General features: G+C 43.9%; 1 protein-coding gene across 2 annotated transcripts in view; it reads right to left on the minus strand.

Moving 5' to 3' along the window:
- The window catches only part of RERE (arginine-glutamic acid dipeptide repeats), a 246,800-nt gene that overhangs the window by 127,148 nt on the left and 93,634 nt on the right, over positions 1-26,018 (minus strand). For both annotated transcript variants that reach the window (XM_056125470.1, XM_056125469.1), the window contains 3 exons: positions 19,447-19,552; positions 18,460-18,556; positions 8,880-8,984 (listed from right to left, as the gene is read on the minus strand). In XM_056125470.1, the coding sequence (XP_055981445.1) occupies positions 8,880-8,984; positions 18,460-18,556; positions 19,447-19,552 (308 nt within the window). The remainder of the gene's footprint in view (positions 1-8,879; positions 8,985-18,459; positions 18,557-19,446; positions 19,553-26,018) is intronic.

The following is a 26,018-nucleotide window of genomic DNA, read 5'->3' on the forward strand; positions in this document are numbered from 1 at the left end:
CAATCAGTGGCCAAAGAACTGCTTGGCTAAATCAAGGCTGCAAATGGCCAAACCAATGCTAGCAAATACCCAAGAATCTAAAAATGGCATTTGAGGTCCCCAATTCAAAAGCTGGCAGTTCTCAGTTAACACTGCTTAGGAATCAGATTAATTCAACATTTCATCAGAAGAGATTTGTAAGGCCACACAAGCAAGGCCCAGTGGTTCAGTTTCCCTGGGCATGGGGAAACAGTACCAGTGCCCACAGACCCAGTAGTCACAACAGTCTGTTAAAATCCTCAGAAACACATTTCCTGTCCTCTCTCAGCTTGGCCTCCAAGGAAAGTCAAACAGGTTTTCTGCCTTTCCTATTACTATGGGAAAACAGCTTGAACCAGGACTTATAGCCCTTGCCAGATTTCATTTTCTAGGATTTTTTTTGGGGGGGGGTGGGGGCTGGGGGGTCTATTTTTGGGCCACACCTGATGGTGCTCAGGGATTTCTCCTAGTGGTGCTGGGGATCGACCTTGAGGCAGCCACATGCAAGGCAAGAGTTGATCACAGCAAAGCACGAGACTGTGGTGTCAGGGACTGAACCTGGATTGGCCACACGCAAGGCAAGCATGCTACCCACTGTACTATCTCTGGCCCCTCAATCCAGCCCCCCATTCCCTTATATTTAAAACATTTTTCTTTCATGTTCCCAAGACTGGCCTATAAATACTATTTTCTAAATCTAGGTTTCATAATAAAGGTTTTACTGGGTCGGAGGCAGTTTGTCTGAGTGCAAACTTTACGCGAGGGAGGCCCAGATCTGGCCTCCGGCACCTAGGATCTGCAGTACATTTGAGAGTGCAGAAGGTATGGTCTGCCCTCCCAAATTTAACCAAATTAATTGGAGAATTGGGGGCTCATCCCAGCTCTGTCTTAGAAGGTAATCTCAGCAGAGTTCAAGAGATACATAGTATGGGGATGGAGCAATAGCACAGCAGGTAGGGTGTTTGCCTTGCACACGGCTGACCTAGGTTCAATTCCCAGCATCCCATATGGTCCCCCAAGCACCGCCAGGAGTGATTCCTGAGTGTATGAACCAGGAGTAACTCCTGTGCATTGCCGGGTGTGACCCAAAAAATGCAAAAAATGCAAAAAAAAAAAAAGAGACCACGCAGTGCCAGGGATGAAACTGGGGTTGGCCACCAGCAGAAGTGTCTACCTGCTACCTGTACTATCTCTTCTGTTCCTAGTGACATTAAAACATTTTAATATGGTTTATTAATCTCATACAGTGCTCAGGAAGCCACATTTCTCTGGGATAGTGGGAAAATTAAACTAACACAGCATCACAAATCACAATCACAAATCATCCTGTTAATCGTCGATTGTCTCAAGCAGGCCCCAGTCACGTCTCCTTCATCCTAGCCCTGAGATTATATTCAAGGCTCTTTAGGAGAATGAGACCCATCATTGTTACTGGTATTTGGCATATTGGGTATGCCACAGGGAGTTTGCCAGACTCTGCCATGTGGGCAGGCTACATTCGGTAGCCTGCCAGTTTGTCCAAAGTAGGAATGAGATAATAAGATGTCATAACAGGATGTTGCGCGGTCGCAAATGCGGCCGCGCAGTTCCAGGAACTGGTTTTTATAGTCTCTGAGTCTTGGCCGCTGATGGGATTACACGGCGCCAGGGGGCCAGTTGGTGGGTGTGACCCCCGCCTATTTCCTCACAGCATGGCATGAGTCTATTTCCTCCCCTGCCTCCCGCATTTCCATTTTATTTTCCTGCTAGCCAGGAATCTGGGTATCAAAGGTTGTGGAGTCACACACCAGCCCACGGCTGCTTCCTTCCAAACTCTGCTATGGAAGAGAGAAGTGAAAGCTCTATTCTGTTTAAGCCTATAGTCTCTTCCTGAGAAACTCCTGTGGGACGCTTAGCTGTGTGTATCTGCTTGTTTTCTCACACTGGTGGATGCTGACGGTTTCTTCCAATAGGTTGTGGTTTTGGACAGTGAGCTCAGTGGTTCAGGATCATTTGTAGAATGAACAAGGGACTGAGGGTGTGTCCCACACCAACACATTCTATACGCTTCCAGAAGGTGTCCTGAGTGGTTCACTGGTAGATGATTTGAATTAAAATGATCACATTTTCCAAAAACTTATATTAAGGCCCCAATAATTATGGGGGCAAGGCCCAAAGAAATAAATTATAAGGGGAAACCTCTCTCTCTATTCCTCCTCTTTTTTTTGGGGGGGGGGGGAATAAGAAGGTTCAAGTACCAAATACAAGTTTCTTAGTCACCTCTCTAGTCCTTTCTGAGGAGAACTGCCACGTGAGCTGGCTGATCCCTTTGCCAAGACAATAGATTTCGGGATTCCAGATGGCCCAGACTTAAGACAGGCTCTCAGTCCCAGCCAACCCGAAGCCATAAGGTCAAAACCATAACTGACGGTGGTAAACCAAAGGCCCACACTCTTTCTCACCTCTGGCTTCTGAGGAACCAGCCAACTGCTATATATTTAGTTTCCCAATTCCTGTGCACTCAGCTCTGTATTTAAGTTTCATCACATCTTACTCACGACTCACATACTGGCAAAGGAGTGTTTTGTTTTTTTTTTAAAGACCAAATCTGATTTTTTTTAATCCTGTTTTATTCTTAGTGGGCTGTGTTTCCAAATACGCATGTACTCTCAACAGTCTCCAAAAACTGCCAACTCAGGTAAACTTAATTCTAAGAGTTCGAAGTGACAGCACAAGAAAAAATGAACAAGAAAATATACCTAGTTTGATCTTCTCATCCTCAAAAGGTAACCCAAGCCCAGGAGAGGTGGTAGGTAAAAAGATGAGTTTGCATGCGGGAGGCCGGGGGTTTCATTCCCTGCACATCATGGGCACACAGTACCAACTGGAGTGACCCCTAAGCAACAAGCAACAAGCAATGAGCAGAGCATCAGCCTTGCATGCAGCAACTCGGGTTCAATCCCCACACCAAATGTGCCCTACCCAACACCACAGGCATGAGTCCTGAGAAAGACAGGAATGTTTTCCTGTTTACTTTTCCCCTGAGCATCATCAGGTTCTAACACAGAGGAAGGGAGGGAAGGTGGGAGGGCAAGTCCCGCGACCCCTTTCCCAGCAGTGCCTGTGGCAGTGATGCTATCGAAACTGAACACTTCTGAACAACCAGATTCTTCACAAGACCTAACATAAAGAGAACGAAAATGGCAGGTTAGAAAGTAGAAAGGTAGCTAACAGTGGGGTTTTAAAAAGATCATTACAAAAAGCACTGGAAAAAATATTTCAAACTTTAAGTGCTGGCTAATAGCCAAACAAATTACGGGTAATTATATAAGGAAACTTTACTTTGGATGAGTTTTTCTTAGCTCCCATCTGACCCGTTCAGAGCAACAGTCCTGTATCACTCAGGGAGTCAGGCACCATGAGCCAAGCCCTACCTCCATGTTCCTACACGTACTGCTTCACGTACTCCTTGAAAGGCCTGTCTCCTCTCCAAGAGGCTCAGGGCACCAATACTGGCGCACAGTATCACGCGGCACTATTTCAAGCTGGTCCTGCTCATTCAGAGGGGAGCCCTGGGGCCAAGGCATGACTAGTGGTAGTCATGCATGTGTGCCTTGCACGTGTGAGGTACAGGGTTTGTCAGTACCACAGATCACAGATCATCCTGTTATTTGTCGATTGCCTCGAGCAGGCCCCAGTAAAGTCTCCTTCATCCTAGCCCTGAGATTATATTCAAGGCTCTTTAGGAGAATGAGACCCATCATTGTTACTGGTATTTGGCATATTGGGTACGCCACGGGGAGTTTGCCAGACTCTGCCGTGTGGGCAGGCTACATTCGGTAGCCTGCCAGTTTGTCAAAGTAGGAATGAGATGTCATAATAAGATGTCACGCGGCCGCATTTGCGGCCGCGCGGTTCCAGGAGCTGGTTTTTATAGTCTCTGAGTCTTGGCCACTGATGGGATTACACGGCGCCAGGGGGCCAGTTGGTGGGTGTGACCCCCGCCTACTGGAATTTGGAGGATCTGGGTGGAGGATGCTCGACTCCAATCCGAGTAGGCTTGGAGATCTTGGCCCCGGAACCCACGTGGCTTTGTCCCTCTGCCAGTACCTTCAGGTGTGCGGAGAGTGGTCTCAGCATGGTGGTGGCTGGTCCTGGAGGTCTTCGGCTGCTGGGGCCCTGGCCAGGGCGGGGAGGAAAGCTCAACCCGCTCCCCTGCAAGGGCCCCGGCGAGGAATAGCCAGGCACGGGGGCAGGAGACTGCGCTCTTCTCCTTCGGGAGCTGGTTTTTATAGTCTCAGAGTCTTGGCCGCTGATGGGATTACACGGCGCCAGGGGGCCAGTTGGTGGGTGTGACCCCCGCCTACTGGAATTTGGAGGATCTGGGTGGAGGATGCTCGACTCCAATCCGAGTAGGCTTGGAGATCTTGGCCCCGGAACCCACGTGGCTTTGTCCCTCTGCCAGTACCTTCAGGTGTGCGGAGAGTGGTCTCAGCATGGTGGTGGCTGGTCCTGGAGGTCTTCGGCTGCTGGGGCCCTGGCCAGGGCGGGGAGGAAAGCTCAACCCGCTCCCCTGCAAGGGCCCCGGCGAGGAATAGCCAGGCACGGGGGCAGGAGACTGCGCTCTTCTCCTTCGGGAGCTGGTTTTTATAGTCTCAGAGTCTTGGCCGCTGATGGGATTACACGGCGCCAGGGGGCCAGTTGGTGTATGTGACCCCCGCCTACTGGAATTTGGAGGATCTGGGTGGAGGATGCTCAACTCCAATCCGAGTAGGCTTGGAGATCTCAGCCCCGGAACCCACGTGTCAGTACCACAAACAAAAAATATATTAAAAGGAAGAGGTAGAACCACAGCAAGTACCACATTACACACACCATCCCTTATGAATCCGAAGTAATGGCAGTCAGAGGTGAGCTACATGCTTGCTTTGTCAAGTCCATGGCCTTTTTAAAAAATGTCTTTCTCGGGGCTGGCTGGAGCAATAGCACAGCAGGTAGGGCGTTTGCCTTGCACGTGGTCAACCCGGGTTTGATTCGCAGCATCCCATATGGTCCCCAAGCACCGCCAGGAGTGATTCCTGAGTGCAGAGCCAAGAGGAACCCCTGCACATCAGCTGGGTGTGACCCAAAAAGCAAAAAAAAAAAAAAAAAAAAAAAAAAAAAAAGTTTTTCTCTCTCTACATCTATATTTCTTCCATTAAAAACTATTTTACGGGTCTGGAGTGATAGCACAGCGGGTAGGGCATTTGCCTTGCATGCTACCGACCCGAGTTTGATTCCCAGCATCCAATATGGTCCCCCGAGCACCGCCAGGAGTAATTCCTGAGTGCATGAGCCAGGACTAACCCCTGTGCAAAGCCAGGTGTGACCCAAAAAGCAAAAACAAAACAAAACAAAACACAAAAAAAAAACCAAAACTATTTTACAAAACAGGGAAAACACCAAAAACAAGGGGTGGAAGGACCTGTACACTGATCCAAGCATCAGTCATGTGGAAAAAACACAAACAGCTTTCTAATATCTTATTAAGTCACACAATCCCTCTTTTCCATCATTGGAGCAGCTCTGGAAACTATACTTTGGATGTATACAGAAGTGCTGAGAGTAAAACCAGTGCATGAGGTCAGAGGTTAGAGGTCAGGAGGCCACACAGACTCCACTGCTGCAATTTTTTGCTTTTTGGGTGTGGACCCAGCAGTACTCAAGATTCCTCCTGGCTCTCTGCTCGGGGATCACTCCTGGGGGGCCTCCCAGGACCAAACTGAACTCCGGGTTGCCCACATGCAAGGCAAGCACCCTGGCATCTGTTCTCTCTCCAGCCTCTGTTGCAATTTTTTTTTTAGTTTTTTGCAATTTTTTTTAAATAAAGGTAACTACAAAGTTACAAGCTTTGACATTGTAACTATGTCAAAACTGAGATCTACCTAAACTTTATAACAGACACTCAAAGACTTGTTCTTTTCAACCGTCACTCCTCAAATACTTTAGCTGCAAGTAAATCACCTAGAATACAAGCACAGAAGAAAGAAATAGTAAAGAAAAAAGTGAGTTCAGGAAAAGGAGTGATTCAGAGCCTATAAGGAAGCTCTCTCTGTGCCTCTCCTTCAGATCCAAGACAACATCCTTCCATTGCCTTAGCCAAACTGTTTTATTGTTACTGACTCTGTTAGCTGTAGAGCCATACCCAAGGTGTTCAGGGGCTACTCCCAACTTGGTGTTTGGAGGGGTCACTTCTCCAGTGCTCTGGGAACTATGAAGTGCCAGGGATCAAACCTGGGGCTCCTGCACGCAAAGTCTGGGCTTGTGCCCTCTAAGCTAGTTCTCTGGCCTTAAGCCACATTTTAAAAACAAACTGATATTAAGTTATCATTCTGGATTATAGCCAGAAACACACAATGAAGAATGAGGCAGAACCCTGTGTGAGTACATATCGCTTTCAATAAGCATTAAATAGAAACAGATATAAAACCAAAACTATTAAAAAATTTAGATGATTATTATGAATCTAAAAGCAGAACATTTAAAACAAAATTATTTGATCAATTCAGAAACAATCTAATTTTTGTGGTATAACTATATATATTGGGCTGGAGCGATAGCACAGCAGGTACGTCGTTTGCCTTGCACACTGCCGACATGGTCGGCCCAGGTTCTATTCCTCTGCCCCTCTCGGAGAGCCCGGCAAGCTACCGAGAGTATCTCGCCTTCAAGGAAGAGCCTGGCAAGCTACCCGTGATGTATTCGATATGCCAAACACAACAACAAGTCTCACAATGGAGATGTTATTGAGCCCACTCGAGCAAATCGATGAACAACGGAAGGACAGTGACAGTGACAGTGACAACTATATATTAACTGGTTCAATAAACATGGTACCACTGAAAAAAAGACTCCCAAACTTTGTATCTACTGAGACATCCAAGTTCAGGTGTTCCACTTTTCACCTCAACAGGATCAGTGCAGAAGGAAGTCAATAAATTCATACACAAAAGAAACATTTCAAATATAAGATTCTTGGGCTGGAATGATCATACAGCGGGCAAGGCACATGCCTTGCATACAGCTGACCAGGGTTCAATTCCCGGCATCACAAATGGTTTCTGGAGCCCACCAGGAGTAATTCCTGATTGCAGAGCCGGAGTCTGCTCTGAGCATCACTTGGTGTGCCCCCCACTCCCCCAAACAAAAAATCCTTCAAAATGTAAGATTCTTTTGAAATAACTGGCTTATTACTGAAACATGGAATATTTTAAAAAACAAAACAAAACTCACATTCACTGTTTCTCTAAGTACAGTCTGACCAGAGAGATAGCTCAAAGGGTCTGGGTTCAATCCCTAGCATAGTATGCACCCCTAGCTAAGAACAACCCCCAACACTCAATAGCCCCTGAACACTTCAAACACATCATTAAGTTTAACACTTAATGACTCTCAACATCACCCTCTGGAAAAAAAATTTTAAAGGTATTTTTAGAGGTAAACAAAAAAGGAACCATTAAACTATTCCCAAGAGCACAGATACATAGATATTTATGCCTTGATAAAGCTATATGTGACATATTACAACCATAGCAAATAAGCTATTATTTTATTAACTGTAAGTTGACGAAACATTATTCTAAGGGCCACAGAAAGAATACAAAGTTTGAGGTGCTTGCCTTGCACACTGTGACCCCAGTTTGATTCCTGGTGCCACATAAGGTCCCCCAAGCACCACCAGGAATGACTCTGGAACACAGAGCTGGGAGCATTGCCAAATGTGGCCCCAAACTTTGCCTCTCTCAGAGGGGAAAAAAAGAAAACTTTTAGGAGGCCAGAGTGATAGTACAGAGGTTAAGACACTTATCTTGCACACAGATGACATGGTTCCATCCCAGGCATACCATATGGTCCCCTGTGCATCACCAGGAGTAATTCCTGAGTGCAGAGCCAGGAGCAATCCCTGAGCACTACTGAATGTGGCCCCAAAGAAAAAACTTCTGAATCATACATACAATTTCTCAGTATCTTCTAGGAAAAATTTTTCATTAAAACATTATTCATTTGCACTTAAACTTGATGTAGTTCTTCCACAAACTGCTATGAACCAAGCATCTTTTATTTCTTTCTAAATTATTTTACCTGTAGATAATTTTTCAGTGTCCAGAGAACAGACTACTGCTAACATTTTAAATCACTAATAAAAGATGTGTAGCATGATGAACACAAAGACCGAGATGGCTAAGAACTAGATAAACCCATCTCATCCCAGCAGTCTTCAAAGAGACATTCCAGTGAATGCTCCTGGAGTTAATACATGAAAAAATGACTAGACAACAAACTTCCCATACTGTCCTACTCTCTTAAATATGGCCAATGGAAAGTTTCCCAGAATGTACAACTGAGTAAAGATCTATTCATCTGTCAGTTCAACATATGACTTAAAAGACAGCAACTACATATGCTCAAAAGACAGCAACTACAGGACAGTCACACTGTCCCAGAAGCTGCAGTCTATACTTCCTTCACATGCTGATGGCCTGGGTTCAATCCTCAACCCAAATGATCCCCCTAGTATCACCAGCAGGATGACCTCTGAGCACAGAGCCAGAAGTAGCACCTGAACATTGCGAACTGTGACCCCAGCACAAAACAAACAAACAACAACAACAAGAAAGCAACTATAAGTATGCTTTCGTTTTGCCCTCTTTAAACCAATTTTTTTTACTTTTTCTTATTTTCATAAAGAGTAAACAATAAACTGCAATATATACCAAAGACAACATTCATTACAATTTCATTGAAAGGTTCGCTATTATACCTAGCTGTGCGAGCACGTGCGCACATACACAGACACACACAGGAAAAGTAAAAGTTCTTGCTGAGTGGGCCAAGGGACTCACCTGGTCTCAGGGTTGTAGCCTAATATGTAGAAAAAGGAATCCACTCGAGCTTTAAATTCTCTAGCAGCAAAAATGTCAGAAAAATGGGAGATGTTACACTTCCCTCTGAAAATAAACAAACAAAAAAACATTAGCAAGACCTTCAAATTAGTTTGCATTCAAAATACTACTGAAGGGTTTAATAACTAAACCCATGTTAATCTAAAAACAGGCGAAAAAAGAATATGGTTTTAATCCCACAATCATCTCTTAAATTTGTCAAAAGAAAATATGTAACAATCTTTTTTCTGTTTGTTTGTTTCATAATCATGTCACCCTGTAACTCTTGCATCTACTTTTACCTTAGCATGTTACTCATAGAGTAATTAAACCAGAATACAAGCAGAGAACAGAACTGTGATGAAAGGTCATAAGACAAACTAGAAATGATGGGGGAGGGAGAGCAGGGAGCTGAAACTTAGGACAGCAAAATGGGTATTTCATCCACAGCATCAGCAAAGCTTCTTCCCAATATATCATGATAGGAAAAATATTTAACTTACTTATTCTCTCTCTCTCTCTCTCTCTCCCCCTCCCTCCCTCCCCTTGGGGGTTACTCCTCGCTCTGTACTCAGGAATTGCTCCTGGCGGTGCTTGGGGGTCCATATCAGATGCAGGGAATCAAACCCAGGTTAGCCATATGCAAGGCAAACGCCCTCCCTGCTGTAGGGGCTCCAGCCCCTATTATATCTTCTTATGAGAAACAAACTGACTCAAACTAAAGAACTCTGAGGGGCTGGAAGACAGCAAAGCAGACTCAGTGTTCACCTTGCACATGCATGGCCAGGGTTCGTGCCTAGTACCACATATTGTCCACAGAGCATGCCAGACATGATCCCTGAGCACAGAACCAGGAGTAACCTTGAACACCAATAGAGGTGGTCCCCCAAAAACAAAACAAAAGAAAAACAACAACAAAAAAGGAATTCTGGCATTTTTACTATAGAATGTCTCTAATTTATAAACACACATTTCCCAAATCTTTAGGCAACATTACTGGACTGTAAATTAAAAACACTCTCCTGTGGGAAGATTCATTTTGCTAAAAGAGATAAGCCAGAAAGTAAGTCAATTAGATTTCTTTAATAAGTGGAATATAAATAGCCAAAGTAAATGAACAGAACAGAATAAATAATAATTCTTAGACTGAAAAATAAAGCAATTACTGGCAAAAGGGAAAGGGGTGGTAGGCAAAGATAAGGGGGGGGCCAATACGGAAATTCTTAGACTATATATATTTCCATGCACCAAATGCTAACGGCAGAAATGTCCAACCTATGGATCCCAAACACACATATACTGAGAGAGTGGATCTTTCATTCCTTCATCCTCTCCCTATTTCCTCCCCCTCCAAGACCATTGCAGAAATCTACTCAAAGGTGACTACAGAGGAGATTTCAATGCACACGGACAGCATCCGCAGCATGCCTTCTGAGATGAGGCCCCACGTGTGAGCAGTGTTCCAGCTGTATAATCATTCAAGGACTCATACGCAGCTCATGGCCAAGGTGTTAGAGAAACAGGGTGACAGCAACTTGAGAATGGACACCATTCACTTATTTCCAAGAAATGTAAAAGTAATGTTCACTTTTCTGTTTTCTTTCCATCTGAAGTGGAAAAGAGCACATCAGGCAGTGCTCAGCTCCGTGCTGAGGGGTGGGGGGTGGCTGTCACTCCTGGTGCTACCCTGGGGACCCTGTGCAACTGGGAATTGAGCCTAGGCCACCTCCTACAAATCACTGGCTCCAACCCATTGACCTACCTCTCTGGGCCTAACACCCTTTTTCCTACAAATACGCATGAAACTGTGACCATAGGTTAAGATGTGCTTAACTTCTTGGGCTAGCAATACACGACAATGGGTAGGGCACTGGTTTTATATACAATTAACAGGGTTTGGCACTGCCAGGAGTGATCTCTGAGCACAGAGCCAAAAATAATTCTGAACATTGCTGGGAGTGGCCCAACAAACAAAAACAAAAAAGATACAATTCAGTATGTTCTCAAGACTGCCCAGTACACGGATGCTGAAGTGCTTCCAAGTTTGACTTAATTAAAGGACAGGGCTAGAGAGTACTGAGGGTGGGGCATGACCCTCATTTTCAATTCTTGGTACCCCTATGGTCCCCGGAATGCAGAGCCAGGAGTAACCTGAACACCATCAAGTATGACCCCCAAAGGAGAAAAACAGAATGCCCCGCAAGGTACTGAGTACTGTCCTGGTACCACTACCACATACTCCATCACTGACACGAGCGCCTCTCCTGTCCCCCTGATAAACAAAAGATAAGATAACCCTATGAGGGAATGGGCAGGCCGGCACGCTACAGGGAGGAATACAGATCAGCATGCGCTTTCTGGACAGGAAAGTGGGCGATGGAACAGTACATCAACATTCTCTCTCCCTGGAACTCCAGTCTGTACAAGTGAGTAAAGCTGATGAAACTATGGCACATCCACATGCTGGATGCACTACAAAGCTAAAGAGAACAAGGAAGCTCTGTAAGAACGTATTCAAGAAGTGAAAGAGAGAGAAGAAAAGCGCCTGCCATAGAGGCAGGCTGGATAAGGGAGAAATGGGAGGGAACCTGGGGACACTGGTGCCGGGAAATGGACACTGGTGGAGGGATGGGTGTTGGAACACTGTATGAAACTTAATCATGAAAAAGGTCTTAGTAAAGGTCTATCTCACAGTGATTCAATAATAAAATCTTAAAAAAATTATGTTATATTAAAAAATAATGTATTCAAGGAACAATTTCTAGAATATACTGGGAGCGATAGGACAGCGGTAGGGCATTTGCCTTGCAAGCTGCCGGCCCAGCTGAGCCGGGTTCGATTCCTCCACCCCTCTTGGAGAGCCCGGCAAGCTACTAAGAGAATTTCACCCGCAAGGCAAAGCCTGGCAAGCTACCCGTGACATATTCGATATGCAGAATATGTCAGTAACAATTGTCACAATGGAGACGCTACTGGGCCTGCTCAAGTAAATCGATGAACAATGGGAGGACAGTGCTACAGTGCTACTGTTAAAGAGAAAATGATATCTATGATATGATATCCTTCATATAAGAAAGAGGTTGGGGCCAAAGAACTCAAAGGGCTGGAGTACGTGCTTGTATGTGGAGGTCCCAAATTTAGTTCCTGGTACCACATCATCTCTTCAAGAACTGCAAGGTGGGGTTGAAGAGACAGTACAGCAGACAGGGTACTTTGCCTTACTGGTGGCTGACCCGGGTTCAATCCCCTGGTACCCCACATTCCTGCCTGAGCACCGCCAGGAATAATTCCTCAGCACTGATGGGTGTGGCCCCCCCCAAAAAAACAAACCAACAAAAAACAAAAAGAAAAGAAAAAAGCTAAAGCAAAAAAACCTCAACTGCAGTACATCTGTATTATAAAGGCCTTGGGTTATAAATTTTAAAACTCAGTTGTATATAATATAGAACTGAATAAAAACTCTAACTTGGTATAGAATTATACTGGATTTCATGTTTCTCTTTCTTTGATACTTTTAAGAGTTCAATTTACATCCAGTGAGCTACTCATGCAATTAATATGATACAGTATAAAGACTTTCACACAACTTCTCTTACTGGATATAGAACCACCAGATGATGTATGTCCAAATCACAGGACTTCGAACAAGTTTCCAAAAGATGGTTCAAAGATTAACAACTTGGCGTTGGTCAGAAGATTGTGTCAAGGGCCAGGATTCAAACTGAAGTCTTCTGAATTTACTCTTTTAATTTTAATTTCTGTTACTCTAGTATCTGTTAAGTATACTCAGGTACAAGAAGAACTAAAAACACTCTGCTCAAGATACTAACTTTTCTACACGGTTACTGAAATTGTAATGAGGAAAGGAAATGTTCTAGAAACTTAGTATGAAAGGTGGAAATGAGAAGAGGCCTAGGGAAGGGTTTTAAAAAGGCAGCAAGATGTTAATGTTTAACCTCATATTAGAGTTCTACAGCTGTGAAGTGGCCAGTCTCTGCTAGGAATCCACTTATTTTGGCTAGAAAAAGGCAAGACTCTCTTGCACAGGAGACTGCAAAAGAATACCGCTTTCCTCTTGATCCATGATGGCTAAAAGACAAGGCTCTCTTTTCTCCTTAAGAATCCAGGACTAACACCAACTTGAAAAAGAAAGTTCTATACCCGTTTCCTCCTGAGTGAATGGAACGACAAGGATCCCCTCAGAGTCACTGAGTCCGATGAATTCCATACACCCGAACACCACACTTTGATCTGAAAAGAATGATCCTAAGCACTATCCAATTCCCACCCTTCCTCCCCACCCCCATCCTTTGTGGTATTTCTTTTCCCATTATATTCATATGCTCTTCTCTCATGTACCTATGAATTATTTGTCTCTTTCAAATTTGAACTTATTTTTGGCTGTACTGCTTTATATCTATAGAGAAAGAAAAAATTCTAAAGATAGGTGGTGAAAGGCAAAAAAATGAAAATCAAAGTTAAAGCTTCATCAGGCCTGCATGGGGGCAGGTTGGGAAAATTAGAGACAATGGTGGAGGGAAGTGTAATGGTGGTGGGATTGGTGTTGGAATACTGAATGACTGTAACAAATAATGAAAACTTTGTAAACCACAGTGTTTATACAAAGTGTAAGGGAAAATTAAAAAGTTTTACAAAACGTTTCATCCCCTATGCCCCTGGATATTTCAGAATTAAAGTAAATCTGCATTGGTGAGAAGAAACAGAATTCCATGGGGCACTTCTAATCAATTCTGGCTTTATCTGAGATGATCTTACAGGAAGTGCACTGCCAAGAGACCCAGGCAAGATGGCGAAGTCACATACAGACAAGTTCCAGATGAAGAAAACATCAGCACACCCTCGCATCAATTCAGGGGTAGGGGGAAGTGGATGGCAGACAGAGCATTTGGGTTTAATCCCCGGTACTCAAAAAAAAAAAAAAAAAAAAAAAAAGCTTATCTTTTACTATAAAAAAAAAAGTTCCCTGGTACTCTATATGATGCCCAAGCCCACTAAGAGCGATCCCTGAGCAGAGCCAGGAGTAAGCCCTGAGCACCCCTGGGTATAGGAAAGAAAAAAGTCTATACAGTGAGCACCTACTGGACCTAATTACTGAGTAACCGCTAACACCTGCTCACTTTGGGAAGAGCATTTTGCCAAGCCATACAAGAAAATCTTTCTGAGACTAAAAAAATTTAAATTTAAGATGATACTTTACAAAATCAGTTTTTTGGCTCATTTAAATACAATACTACAGAAGGAAAAAAGTAAGGATTCTAGTCACACACAATGAAAAGAACACAAAGAATTACTATATTAGTGCTCAGCCTTTGGTAGACAAGTGAAGGGACAGTACGACATCAACAATTATGCAGCTCAGAAAGACCCAGTTGTAAACCTCCTTAAATTCATCAGTGTACTGCCAAAATGATCTGAGACAATCAGTTCTTAAAAACGCTAAATAAGTATAAAATAACCCTGCAAATCCCAACAGCCCCTAATAAATATTGAACATTCACTTTAAGCAACCATCTCAAAACAAGCTGAGTAATCAGAATTACAAAGCTCTCATATTGTTTATCCTCAACTCTATATTGCTTAAAATAATTTACCTCAACCAATGAAAAAAGACCCAAAAAACAAGGGGAAAACATACAAAAGAGGTTATGAAATAATCCCTGGACGCAGCTATTGTTTCAGTGAACAAATTTAGTCCCTCTGGCCACGTGTCCATTAACTTGCTTTGTTCAAAATAGACCCCCAAGTCAGCAAGCCCCTACCAGAGGCTGGAAGAGCTTGTGGAGGACTGGAGAGCAAGTACTGAGGGGTCGGGCACTTGCCATGTAAGCAGCTGATGCAGATTCTATCCTGAGAACCCCAGATGACTCCCCCAAGCACTGCTGGGTGTGACCCCAAAATAAAGAAGTTTGTGGAGATCTGGAAGAAGTTTGTAAATCACCACAGGGTTTATCTCAAGCTCTTTAAGAAGCCAAATGGAATTTCATCACCAGCCCCCATCCAGATCACACGGCTTTCTTTCCCACAAGGGAGCAACAAGGGAGCAACGTGATGCCCATCACAGCAATGCCAGGGGATCCTGCGCCAGGCTATTTCACTCGGGGGGGCCCCAGAGGGGGCGGGTGAGAGCCCTCCCCGCCCCAAGGGACTCAGCCCCGGCAGCCAAAAACCTCCACAACCCAATCTTCGCCACGCTCAAGGCCACTCCCCACACACTCGCCCAGAGCCTCAAACACAAGTGAACCTATTCCTGGACCGTGCAGCCGACATATCATAAGACACTCCATATTCATTATCCAAGAGGACCACACCACATTTGATGGGATTCAAATAGTAGGCAACCAATCATAAAGGGATATATATATGCATATATATATTTCTTCAGATCTATACAAGAAAGTTCATATCACTCAACCTTTAGCAACATGTTTGTGATATCCTAAAGAAGGTCTTAATGGTGCCTCCCAAAACAACAATCTTCACACTATTTCCTCTTGTCACTTGTCATCACATTGATCATCAATTTGCTTGAGCGGGTGCCAGTAATGATTCCATTCGTCCCTGTTGCATGCTAGCATAGCCCAATGGTGCACTGGGGACTCTTTCAGGGTCAGGGAAATGAGAGCCATTATTGTTACTGTTTCTGACATATCAAACATGCCAGGCTCTGCCGTGCGTGTGGGATACTCTCAGTAGCTTGCCAGGCTCTCCGAGAGGAGGTTCATCAGTGGGCTAGAGTATAAGAGGTCACTCCAGGAAAAACTGTGTTGCTCTCTTCCGGAAGCTTTGTTTTATAGTCTCTGGATCTTGGCCATTGATGAGATTACATGGCGCTGGGGGCATTTTGTGGGTGTGGCTGCCAAGCTACTGGAAAACTGGGGATCTGGGTGGAGGTGGCCCAGTCCCAATCCAAGCAGGCTTGAAGATCTCAGCCAGAGGTCCTGCATACCTCGGTTCCTCTGACAGTTCATTCATGAGTGAGGCCTGTCCGAGCACATGGAGAGTGACCTTGACCATGTATGTGGCTGGGTTCTGGAGGTTTTCCTATGGATACTTTTTTGTAGCATTTTCAGCAGTTTTTCATAACAAACAATAAGGTAAAGGCCCTCCCATTGATCGTCGATTTGCTCGAGCAGGCCCAGTAACGTCTCCATTGGAGACTTTGTTGTTACTGTGTCTGGCATATCGAATACTCTCGGTAGCTTGCCAGGCTCTCCGAGAGGGGCGGAGGAATCGAACTCGGGTCGGCCATGTTGGCCGCTTGTAAGGCGAACACCCTACTGCTGTGCTATCGCTCCAGTCCCTAAACAATACAAAATAAATTATTTCAGTTGTGTTTTGGGACAGGGCTTGGGATGGAAACATCCCAAATATGGTGGTGGGATGGTATAATGGTGGTGGAATTGGTGTTGGAATATTAAATGTAATCAAATATTGTGATCTACCTTATAAAATTTTTTAAAAAAGTCAAATGGAACCACACATTCCTTTGTGTGTATATGGGGGGTGGTGGGGATGTATAAAAGAGGGAGAATGTTGACAGGCTGAGAGATGCTTTTATTTTGAGGCTACACCTATCTGTGCCCAGGGTTTACTCCTGGTGATACTTTTTTATTTGGGGGGGATGATGGGAGGGGATTTATATTCAATTTATTCAATTTATGATTCACCCCTGGTGATACTTTTTTATATGAGGGAGGTGAAGGGTGAGGTTTATATTCAATGACAGAGATGGGATACGAGTTGGCCCAATGAAAGGTGAGCACCTACACCCTGGTACTATCTCTCTAGTCCTGGTATGGTTTTGGGGTATTTTTGTTTGCTTTGACTTTTTGGGCAGTGACATACTCAGGGGTTACTTCTGGCTCCATCCTCAGATAATACTCATGGTGGACTTGGGGGACCACACGAGGTGCCAGGAATCGAACCCAGGTCAGTCGCATGCAAGACCGATACCCTGTCTGCTGTACTATCGTTCTGGACCCCAGACTGTATATTTTAATGTGATTAAAACAGAAATCAAAGGAGTATCTTCTGACAAACAGAAATGAAGTGAATTCCCATTTTAGTGCTCATAAAGAAAGTTTCACTGATGTGTGCTTATCTCAGTTATTTACACGTTACCGTAGGACTTTTGCATTACAATCGCTCATTGTTGGCATACAACAGAGACTATGAAAGATTTTTTGGTCCAAAGTCTTCCCAAATCAGCTTTATATTGAAAGACACAAAACATTTCTGTTGAAATAATTGGCTTTAGCTATGTAGCATGTATAAGACACTCCAGATCAAATGTTTTACTGAACACTACCTGAGCAATATGATGAAGTGATTGTCTTTCATTGCAATTAACCTACAACCTGGCATATCTTTACGACTTAAAAAACTAGTAAGGGGGTGGGGGCAGAGAAATGTATTGCGAGTAAGGTGCTTGGCTTGCACACAGCTGACCTAGGCTCTATCCCCAGCACCCCATATGGTCCCCGCCCCCCCGTGCCCAGCGGGAGGATTCCTGAGAGCAGAGCCTGGAGAGGAGCAAAACCCTGAGCACTACTGGGTGTGGTCCAAAAGCCAAAATAAAAAATGAAATTAAAAAAAATGTATTTTGGGGTAGGGGGAGCCACATCTTGCAATGCTCAGGACTTACTCCTGCTCTGGGCTCAGCGATCACCTCTAGCAGTGATTAGAGGAACCACGTGTTTTAGGGGCTGAACCAGGGATGGTCACATGAAAGCCTTACTCCCTGCTCTATCTCTCTGCTCTCCCCAAAACACACTAAAACACTGTTGAACACAATTCTTTGACCACTTTATTATTTCCAGCAGGGGGCTGTAAGAATTTCAACTGTCTTGATTTCTCTACCACACTTACTCCAACTTACTTAGGGCCCTATGTCTTCTCTTTACATACAAAATCAAGCAGAACATATGGGTACCCGTTTGCTGAGAGAGATGGAAAATACCCAAAGGCACAAAGTCCAGTTGTGTGGCATTCTTACCTGCACATTAAGACTAACTGCAATGTTATTAGTTTCCATCTCAGAATAAAATCAATATATTTCCTCTCTCCCCCTCTCTTCCTTTTTACCAGAAAATTGCTAATATGGAATCGTAAGAATATCAATAAAATTCATACAAACAATAGATTCTCATTAGATTGCATACACTGCTATAGTTGTTTAGTCTATTTCTTTTGTAGTGGCAGGTGGTCAAATCTTTAGAATACAAATGACAGAGCATTCTAATGCCTTACCTATCAACAACAGGATAGTAGTATATATAAAACTACAGAGCTTTATCAGCAAAAAAGATAAAAAAATAGAAAAAAGAAATTCTTAAGAGTCCTGCCCAGAGTTGTGAAGGTTTAGACTATCCCTGGAACCCCCAAATCCCAATAATCTGCAAACTTCATGTCACAGAGTTAACTTCCCGACTGGACAATCATCGTTTAACTAATACAACGACTCTCAAAGGCAACAAGAACAAAGCAGTCTCCGGGCCTGCTGGCTGCTTCTGGAACATACCTGAGTGCGGCAGCGTGGTAAGTGTCCACATAATCCGAAATGAAGAGCTCTCGGTTCTTGATAACTGGGTCTGTTATGACAAGTTCTCTTCCAGAGTCTGTTCCAAAAAATTAATAAAATAATATTAAATTTGCACTTACAAGAACAATTAAGAAAATCTTGCACCATTTTTCTCTTACGTTCACCACCCATTAAAGAAGCATAATAAAACCAGGAGAAAAACCTGATGAGTCAAAGAGAAAAAAAGAGTTAAAAAAAAAAAGATGACAGACACAAATTATCCAGTTGTGTGTGTTCTCTTTTGATATTGTTGTTTCTGTTCTCTTGTTGTTTGATGGGGGAGAGGGTGTGCGCGGTTGGGTTTTAGGGCTGTGCCCAAGGGACCATAAACAGCGGTGGGCACTGACCCAGAGCTGGCATGCCTGCAGGACAAACAACTTACCCTCTGTACTATCTCTCTGGCCCTGGCTATTTTCAATAACCTTTATTAAGCCCCCAGTTTTCTGAAATGTTTTAAGCACAGAATGAAAATAGGAGGGAAAAGAAAAGAAACTATGATCCCATTTTTGCATACTGCTATATTCAGTGATTCTGTTCTACCTTTTTATCTGTTTGTTTTGCATCACACTTGGTGATGCAAGAGGTTATTCCTGGCTCTGCACTCAGTAATCACTCCTGGCAGTGCTTGGGGGATCATACGAGATCAAATCCAGGTTGGCCGCATTCAAGCTAAATGCCCTACACATTGTATTATTGCTCTTTCCCTGCCCCAATTTCTTTTTAAGTTAAAAACAAGTAAAAAAAAAAAGGCTCTTTCTAACCCCCCAATTAAAAATATTTTTAAAAATATCTTTCCAGTGATATCCCTGTTTAAAGAATTTTCTTAAGAGAAAAATTTTCATTTTGGGAATCTTCAGTAAATGAATGTGTTTAGAAAGAACTTTGCTAAAGTTAAGTGCAGAAATCAAACCAAAAGGACATAATTACCATTTTCATTATGCCGATCCTGAACCAAGTGCTGATATACAGAATCTGGGACTTCAGATTGGCGGTAGTACCATTTGACGTTCATGAGTAGATGGTCCCTCTTACTCTGAAAAGGAAAATCTAAAAGCATTAGGGCCAGAATCCTGGGTGTGCTCAGGTATATACTATACCCATGATCAAAAGTCCCTGGAAACAAGAGGACAGGTAGAGAGGAAAACATACAACGTCCGTGAGGTCTACACAGTGCACCCCTGCCCCACGCCCTGTCATCACACCCCTCTTTATTCTACCCCTCCATGTTTTCTTAAATTTCAGGGTGTGGGAGGTGGGGAAAACCTGTGAATCTATAAATCACCTCAGTTTGATTAATTCAATGTGTTTAATTCGTCATTAACTATACAATACTACATGAATATATCCTTCTCTTTTAATCCTTAATCATTTTGCTAAATATTCATTAACTGTACCAACACTGTCAAGGTCGCTAGAAGCAGGAAGTCGGGAAGAATTGTCACATGGTCACCTCTTCGTTACAGTTTGCCGTCACCCATAATCACATTACTTCCTCACTCGACTGTCAACTTCCTTTGCAGTTATTGCTATCTGACAAACTTATGGGTGACGATGGAAATATCAATGACCCTGATGTACTTACTTGGAAATTTCCAGAAGAGTATCTTACACATAAATATTTCTAAACAACAAAAGTTCAATGATGATAATGTTCCCATAAATGTTTGCAGGATACTTCACCATGTTAGTGCTAAAAACTAAGTGCTTGCTGGGTCATTCAGAGAAGGGGGGCTCAAATATTGCCCTTTCATTTGAAAGTTAGGGGCCCAGCTAAGGCAGACGGTTTCCACCTGCTTGGATGTGGATCAAAACACAGCAGTGCACTGAGCCTTCCCCCTCAAACCTCCTATTATGTTTTACTTCCTTGCCCAATGAGGACCAAATGATGCTGCTCCTAAGGTGGATGAGCTATCATTCTTCCCAGCATCTTCCTCCGGTTAGAGGTCAAAGGGCCAGAAATAAATGAGGATTACAATTACAGCTCAGTGCTTGGAGAACTAAGTGGGGCCAGGGTAGAACCTGAGGCTCTTTCACGCCAAGCATGTGCTCTATCCACTTAATATCTGTTAATCAAGACAGTTTCTGTGTAAATGCAGAGCATACATATATTCCTCACGAAAAGATCAAGAAGACACCTAACACCCTTAATTAAAATATTAAAACAATTTAAAGAGCTAGCAAGGAAACCTTAACACTCCGAAAATCTTAACTGAACTCAAAAGTGGAGGAGAGCTATTCCAGAGCAAATGCCATAAAACACCAATCCTCTTCCTCGGCACTTCGCAGTGTCAAACAGGCCTGTATCATTAAGTACTGAATAAGGGTCGTGTACCAGGCTACATCGACACAATAGGTATGTCTTAGCTTTCACCCACCTGCAGTTTTATTTTCTATAGCAGTGATTCTCAACACTTTTGTAAATTACAGGAGTCATATCTGGCAGTGCTCTGGGGCCATCAACACTAGGGTGACTCCCACTGGTGCCTCCTGGCGGGGCGGGAGGGAGAAGCCATAACATGTGGGTTCAAACTCAGGGGTTTGGCACACATGAGGCATTTGCTCTACTACTTGAACCTTTGATCTATCTTTTTGGCTCCTTTCAACTTTGGCGGGGGGGGGGGGGGGGGGGAGTGAGGGAGGGGTTGGGGCCATACCTGGCTGTGCTCAGAGCTTACTCCTTGCTCTGAACTTAGAGATCAATCCTGGCGGAGCTTGGGGACCATATGGGGTTCCCGGGAATCAAACTTGGGTTAGTTTTGCAAATAGGTGCAATTACTTCCAACAAAGAATTACAGAAAAAGTAACACGATACAGTAAAATGTGGAAAAGATTGACATGGATTCTTTTCAAGCAAAGAGAGAGACAGGAAAAATAAATGACAAGATATATGCAGATGCCCATGGTCTATCCACAAGAACATGGGAAAATGCTCTGGTGGTACTAAAAGGAACTGAAAAGCGGGCTGGAGTTTGAGCTTCATCAGGTCGTTGGACTCTCTTTGAGACCAATAGGACTTTCTCTTCCCAAATACACTGCTGACCAAATACACGGCAGTGAGAGGGGCCAGGAGACTCCATTCCCCTTCCTATGATGGGTGCATAGCAGGACCAGGAAGAGAATGAGACGGAGGACCCTTAAGAAAATATACTCTAAAATCAAGAGTCCTTGACACCAGGACCACAGACAAATGACAGGTAAGGTTTTGGCCATAGTCTGTCCTGTGCACTGCTGGAAAGTCAGCATTTCCTGGTTTCTAAACCAATGTCAGTGGCACTCCTCAATTATGAAAAATCAAAACATCTCCAAACATTGTCAAACGTTCCTTTGGTTACAAAATCAACCCCTGTTGAAATCAAATTGTCTACCAGTTTAAAGAAGGGGCTGGAGAGATACAGTCAGCAGGGTGCTGGTCTTGCATGTGGCTGACCCAGGTTCTAACCTGGCAGCCCATACAATCCCCAAGTGCTGCCAGAAGTGACCCCTGATCTCAGAGTCAGAAGTAAGCCCCGAGTACTATCAGCTGTGCTGATAGTTAACCCCCAACCTCGGTGCAGCAAGAGAGGAGGGAACCAAACCAAACAACAACAACAACAACAATAATAATAAAAGCAAAATGTTTAAGCACTGCTGAGTGAACTACTTAGAAACAAGAGAAGCCGCTTTTGGTTCAAATTCCAATTCCACTTACATAGCTCCAAGCACACTACCAAGATCACTGTTTCTATAAAGTGGGAATATGAAACCTATCTCCAAAGAAAGCATATTAAGTTTAATAGGTGCGGAGCGATAGCACAGCGGGTAGGGCATCAGCCTTACAAGCGGCCAACATGGCCGACCCGAGTTCGATTCCTCCGCCCCTCTCGGAGAGCCCGGCAAGCTACCGAGAGTATTCGATATGCCAGACACAGTAACAACAAAGTCTCCAATGGAGACGTTACTGGGCCCGCTCGAGCAAATCCACGATCAACGGGAGGGCCTTTACCTTTTTGGGGCTGGAGCGATAGCACAGCGGGTAGGGCGTTCGCCTTACAAGCGGCCAACATGGCCGACCCGAGTTCGATTCCTCCGCCCCTCTCGGAGAGCCCGGCAAGCTACCGAGAGTATTCGATATGCCAGACACAGTAACAACAAAGTCTCCAATGGAGACGTTACTGGGCCCGCTCGAGCAAATCGACGATCAACGGGAGGGCCTTTACTTTTACTTTACTAGGTGCTCAAAAATAAATAAATTTATAAATAAAAGTGGTTCCAATGGCGTCATTTTTCACCAGTACATGTTCTTTTGACAGATAACAGTAGTCACTGAGTCTTCAAAGCTCACAGAAAGAGCTTGTTGTTGTTGCCGCCATAAAGGTTGTACTCAGCTGACTACTGCTCTGTGCTCAGAATCACTGCTGCTAGGGCTTCTGAAACCACGGGCAATGCTGGGACTGAACCTGAGCAGACTGTCTGCAAGGCATGTCTTAGAAACAAGAGATCCTATCATGTCTCTCTGACGCTGTAACAGATTCTAAATAGAACACAGGAGTTCAGGTATGCTAGCTGTCCTAGCAACAACAGTTCAGATCTGTATTTCTCGATATTTCTGCAACACATCTAAGCTGTATTAAATTTAAATGTCAGTTGGATTATCTTTTGGGTACAATAACTGGCAATGGCTTAATTTTTAGGTAAAGGTAAGGTAAAGGCCCTCCCGTTGATCGTTGATTTGCTCGAGCGGGCCCAGTAACGTCTCCATTGGAGACTTTGTTGTTACTGTGTTTGGCATATTGAATACTCTTGGTAGCTTGCCAGGCTCTCCGAGAGGGGCAGAGGAATCGAACTCGGGTTGGCCATGTTGGCCGCTTGTAAGGCGAACGCCCTACCGCTGTGCTATCGATCAAGACAATTTTGGGGACATTTGGGGTATGATATTTGAGTTATCGTCTATCCATGGCACACTTAATGATTACATGCAAATACTCGGTGGCTTATATGAACTTAAATGAGTGACTTTTGATAATAGAACTCACCAGGTAGGTGAAATTCTATTGAATTTCCTAATGCAGTACTACCAATTACCAGGGAGTGGTGCCATTGCGTTAAAAGAAAGGGGGAAGGAGGACAGGAAAGAAAAAAAGAACCAAACCCAAAACAAAAAACCCACAACCCCAATCTCAATTCCACAGACACAACTGGAAGTAAACAAAAGTTTGACCAAATTTTTGTTTCAAAAGCCACAATACTTCACTGAGGACTGCATATCTATTACAGGGAGCAGAGCGCTGTTTCAGAAGGGATAGAATGAAATGAAGTCATCAGTGATTCTAATCCTAGTGCCAATGCCCTGGAGGAGGAAGTGGTGATCTGGGGTGGGGTCACTTGGGAATCTGACAAGAAAAGAGGTAGAATGACGATTTCAACGGACTTTTCTCACTGACAGATCAAAGTATATCAAAATAGTGCCAGCGAAGACCTTTCATGTGTTTTTGTTGTTTTTAGGTCCACTTGCGGTGCTCAAGGATTACTCCTGGTTCTGTGCTCAGGGATCCATGAGGTCTACAGGGTCATATGTGGTGCCAGGAACAAACCCAGGTTGGCTGTGTGCAAGGCAAGTGTGCCACCCACGGCCCTCTGCTGCTCCTCTTAGCTAACTAAAGATCTATACACATCCTCTGTAGAAGGGGATGCCCCCACACACCCACACTGCTTGAGCATTTCTCTGGGGAAGCTCAAATCTTTTCCTACTATTCACTCATCAAAGACTCTTGTTCAAAATCACAGAAAATTAAAAAGGCATAAGTGAACTGAGGGATCATGATTCAACCCAAAGCCTCTTGGGTTTGAATCTGGCTCCTTTGAGCTGTGTGATTCTGGATAAATGACCCTTTTAAGCCTCAATCCTTTTATGTATGAAATGAGGGGAAAAAATAATCATCTCATTAGACTGCACGGGGTTTTGGTTTCTGCTTTGTTTGTTGGTTTGGGGGCCACACCTAGTGATGAGCAGGGGAACGTAGGGGGATCCTTGGGATTGAACCTGGATCAGTTGCATGCAATGCAAGCGCCCTACCTGCTGTACTATCTCTCCAGCTCCCTCTACTTCATTCAACTGTGATGATTAAATATAAGCAGAGTATTTCGGCTTTGAATAAATATTGAACATTATTTTTATAACTAAAGAAGCTGAGAATAAGATTGCTTGCTAGAGATTCTGCTTTTCTCAGATTCAATATTATGCTAACAACATGTAAAAATAATTTAACATGACCCAGTAATTCTCCTTCTTGGGATCTACTCCAGGGGCCCCAAAATTCTACTCGGAAAAGACATTTGCACCTCTGTGTTCATTGTAGTACCATTCACAACAGTCAAATCTGGAAACTGCTCAAGTATCCAAGAATAGGTAACTAAATAAAGAAACTGTGTACATAGACACAACAGAGTACTACTAAGCTATAAGAAAAGACAAAATCATGCAAATTGCTACTAAGTGGATGGATCTGGAGAGAATCTGCTGGGTGAAGCGGAACAGGGAGACACAGAACGATCTCTCTCATATGTGGGATATGAAGAAACTCGGTAAGGGAATAACAGATGCACAAAGGAAATAGAAACTGAGAACTAGCTCCCAATAGGAAGCTTACCACAGGGAAGAATGGGGAAGGGGGACACTGTGGTGGGGTGTGGCGCTGAAATTTTTATGTATAAAGTCATACCAATAAAAGTTTTTCGTAAACCATGGTGCTTAAAATAAAACATAACAAGAAAAAATTTTAAACTAAAATAATAAATTATGTAGCATATCAACAAGAAATATTTTCACTTTTGCAACAATCTGGTAAAAGTAAAGTAAAGGCCCTCCCGTTGATCTTCGATTTGCTCAAGCGGGCCCAGTAACGTCTCCATTGGAGACTTTGTTGTTACTGTGTTTGGCATATCGAATACATCACGGGGAGCTTGCCAGGCTCTGTCCCGCGGGCGAGATACTCTCGGTAGCTTGCCTGGCTCTCCGAGAGGGGCGGAGGAATCGAACTCGGGTCGGCCATGTTGGCTGCGTGCAAGGCAAATGACCTACCGCTGTGCAATCTGGTAAGTGCAAAGAATCTCTAACAAACACATCCCACATACGGGGAAGTCTTCACTAAGTCCCCACCTAAGGTCGGGGCGAGGTTCCTGGAAACGGCAGGAGAAAGCAGAATGATGTCCTGGAACCAATTTTAGCACAACAGACAGAAGCAAGGGTGACCATTCTAAGACACACCACTGTTTGGAGTTGCTGATGGCAAAATGAGACTGCCCGGCTCCCAGGGGCCTCATATATACCCCCCTTCCCACTCAGAAACACCAGTGAACAGAACACGTGCACTGAATGGGAGGGAGGGAAGCAGAGCAGAGAGAAGGCTGGACAGCAATCCCCAGGGAAAGTTCCTCTCATGAACATTACTAGGACATGGCTAGATACAGTCTGAGGAATTTATAAAGGAGGAATTTATAAAGCCAGAAAAGAGCCCACTGAG

This window comes from Sorex fumeus, unplaced genomic scaffold, assembly GCF_029834395.1.
Source record: "Sorex fumeus unplaced genomic scaffold, SorFum_2.1 ptg000054l, whole genome shotgun sequence".
NCBI classification, from domain to species: domain Eukaryota; kingdom Metazoa; phylum Chordata; class Mammalia; order Eulipotyphla; family Soricidae; genus Sorex; species Sorex fumeus.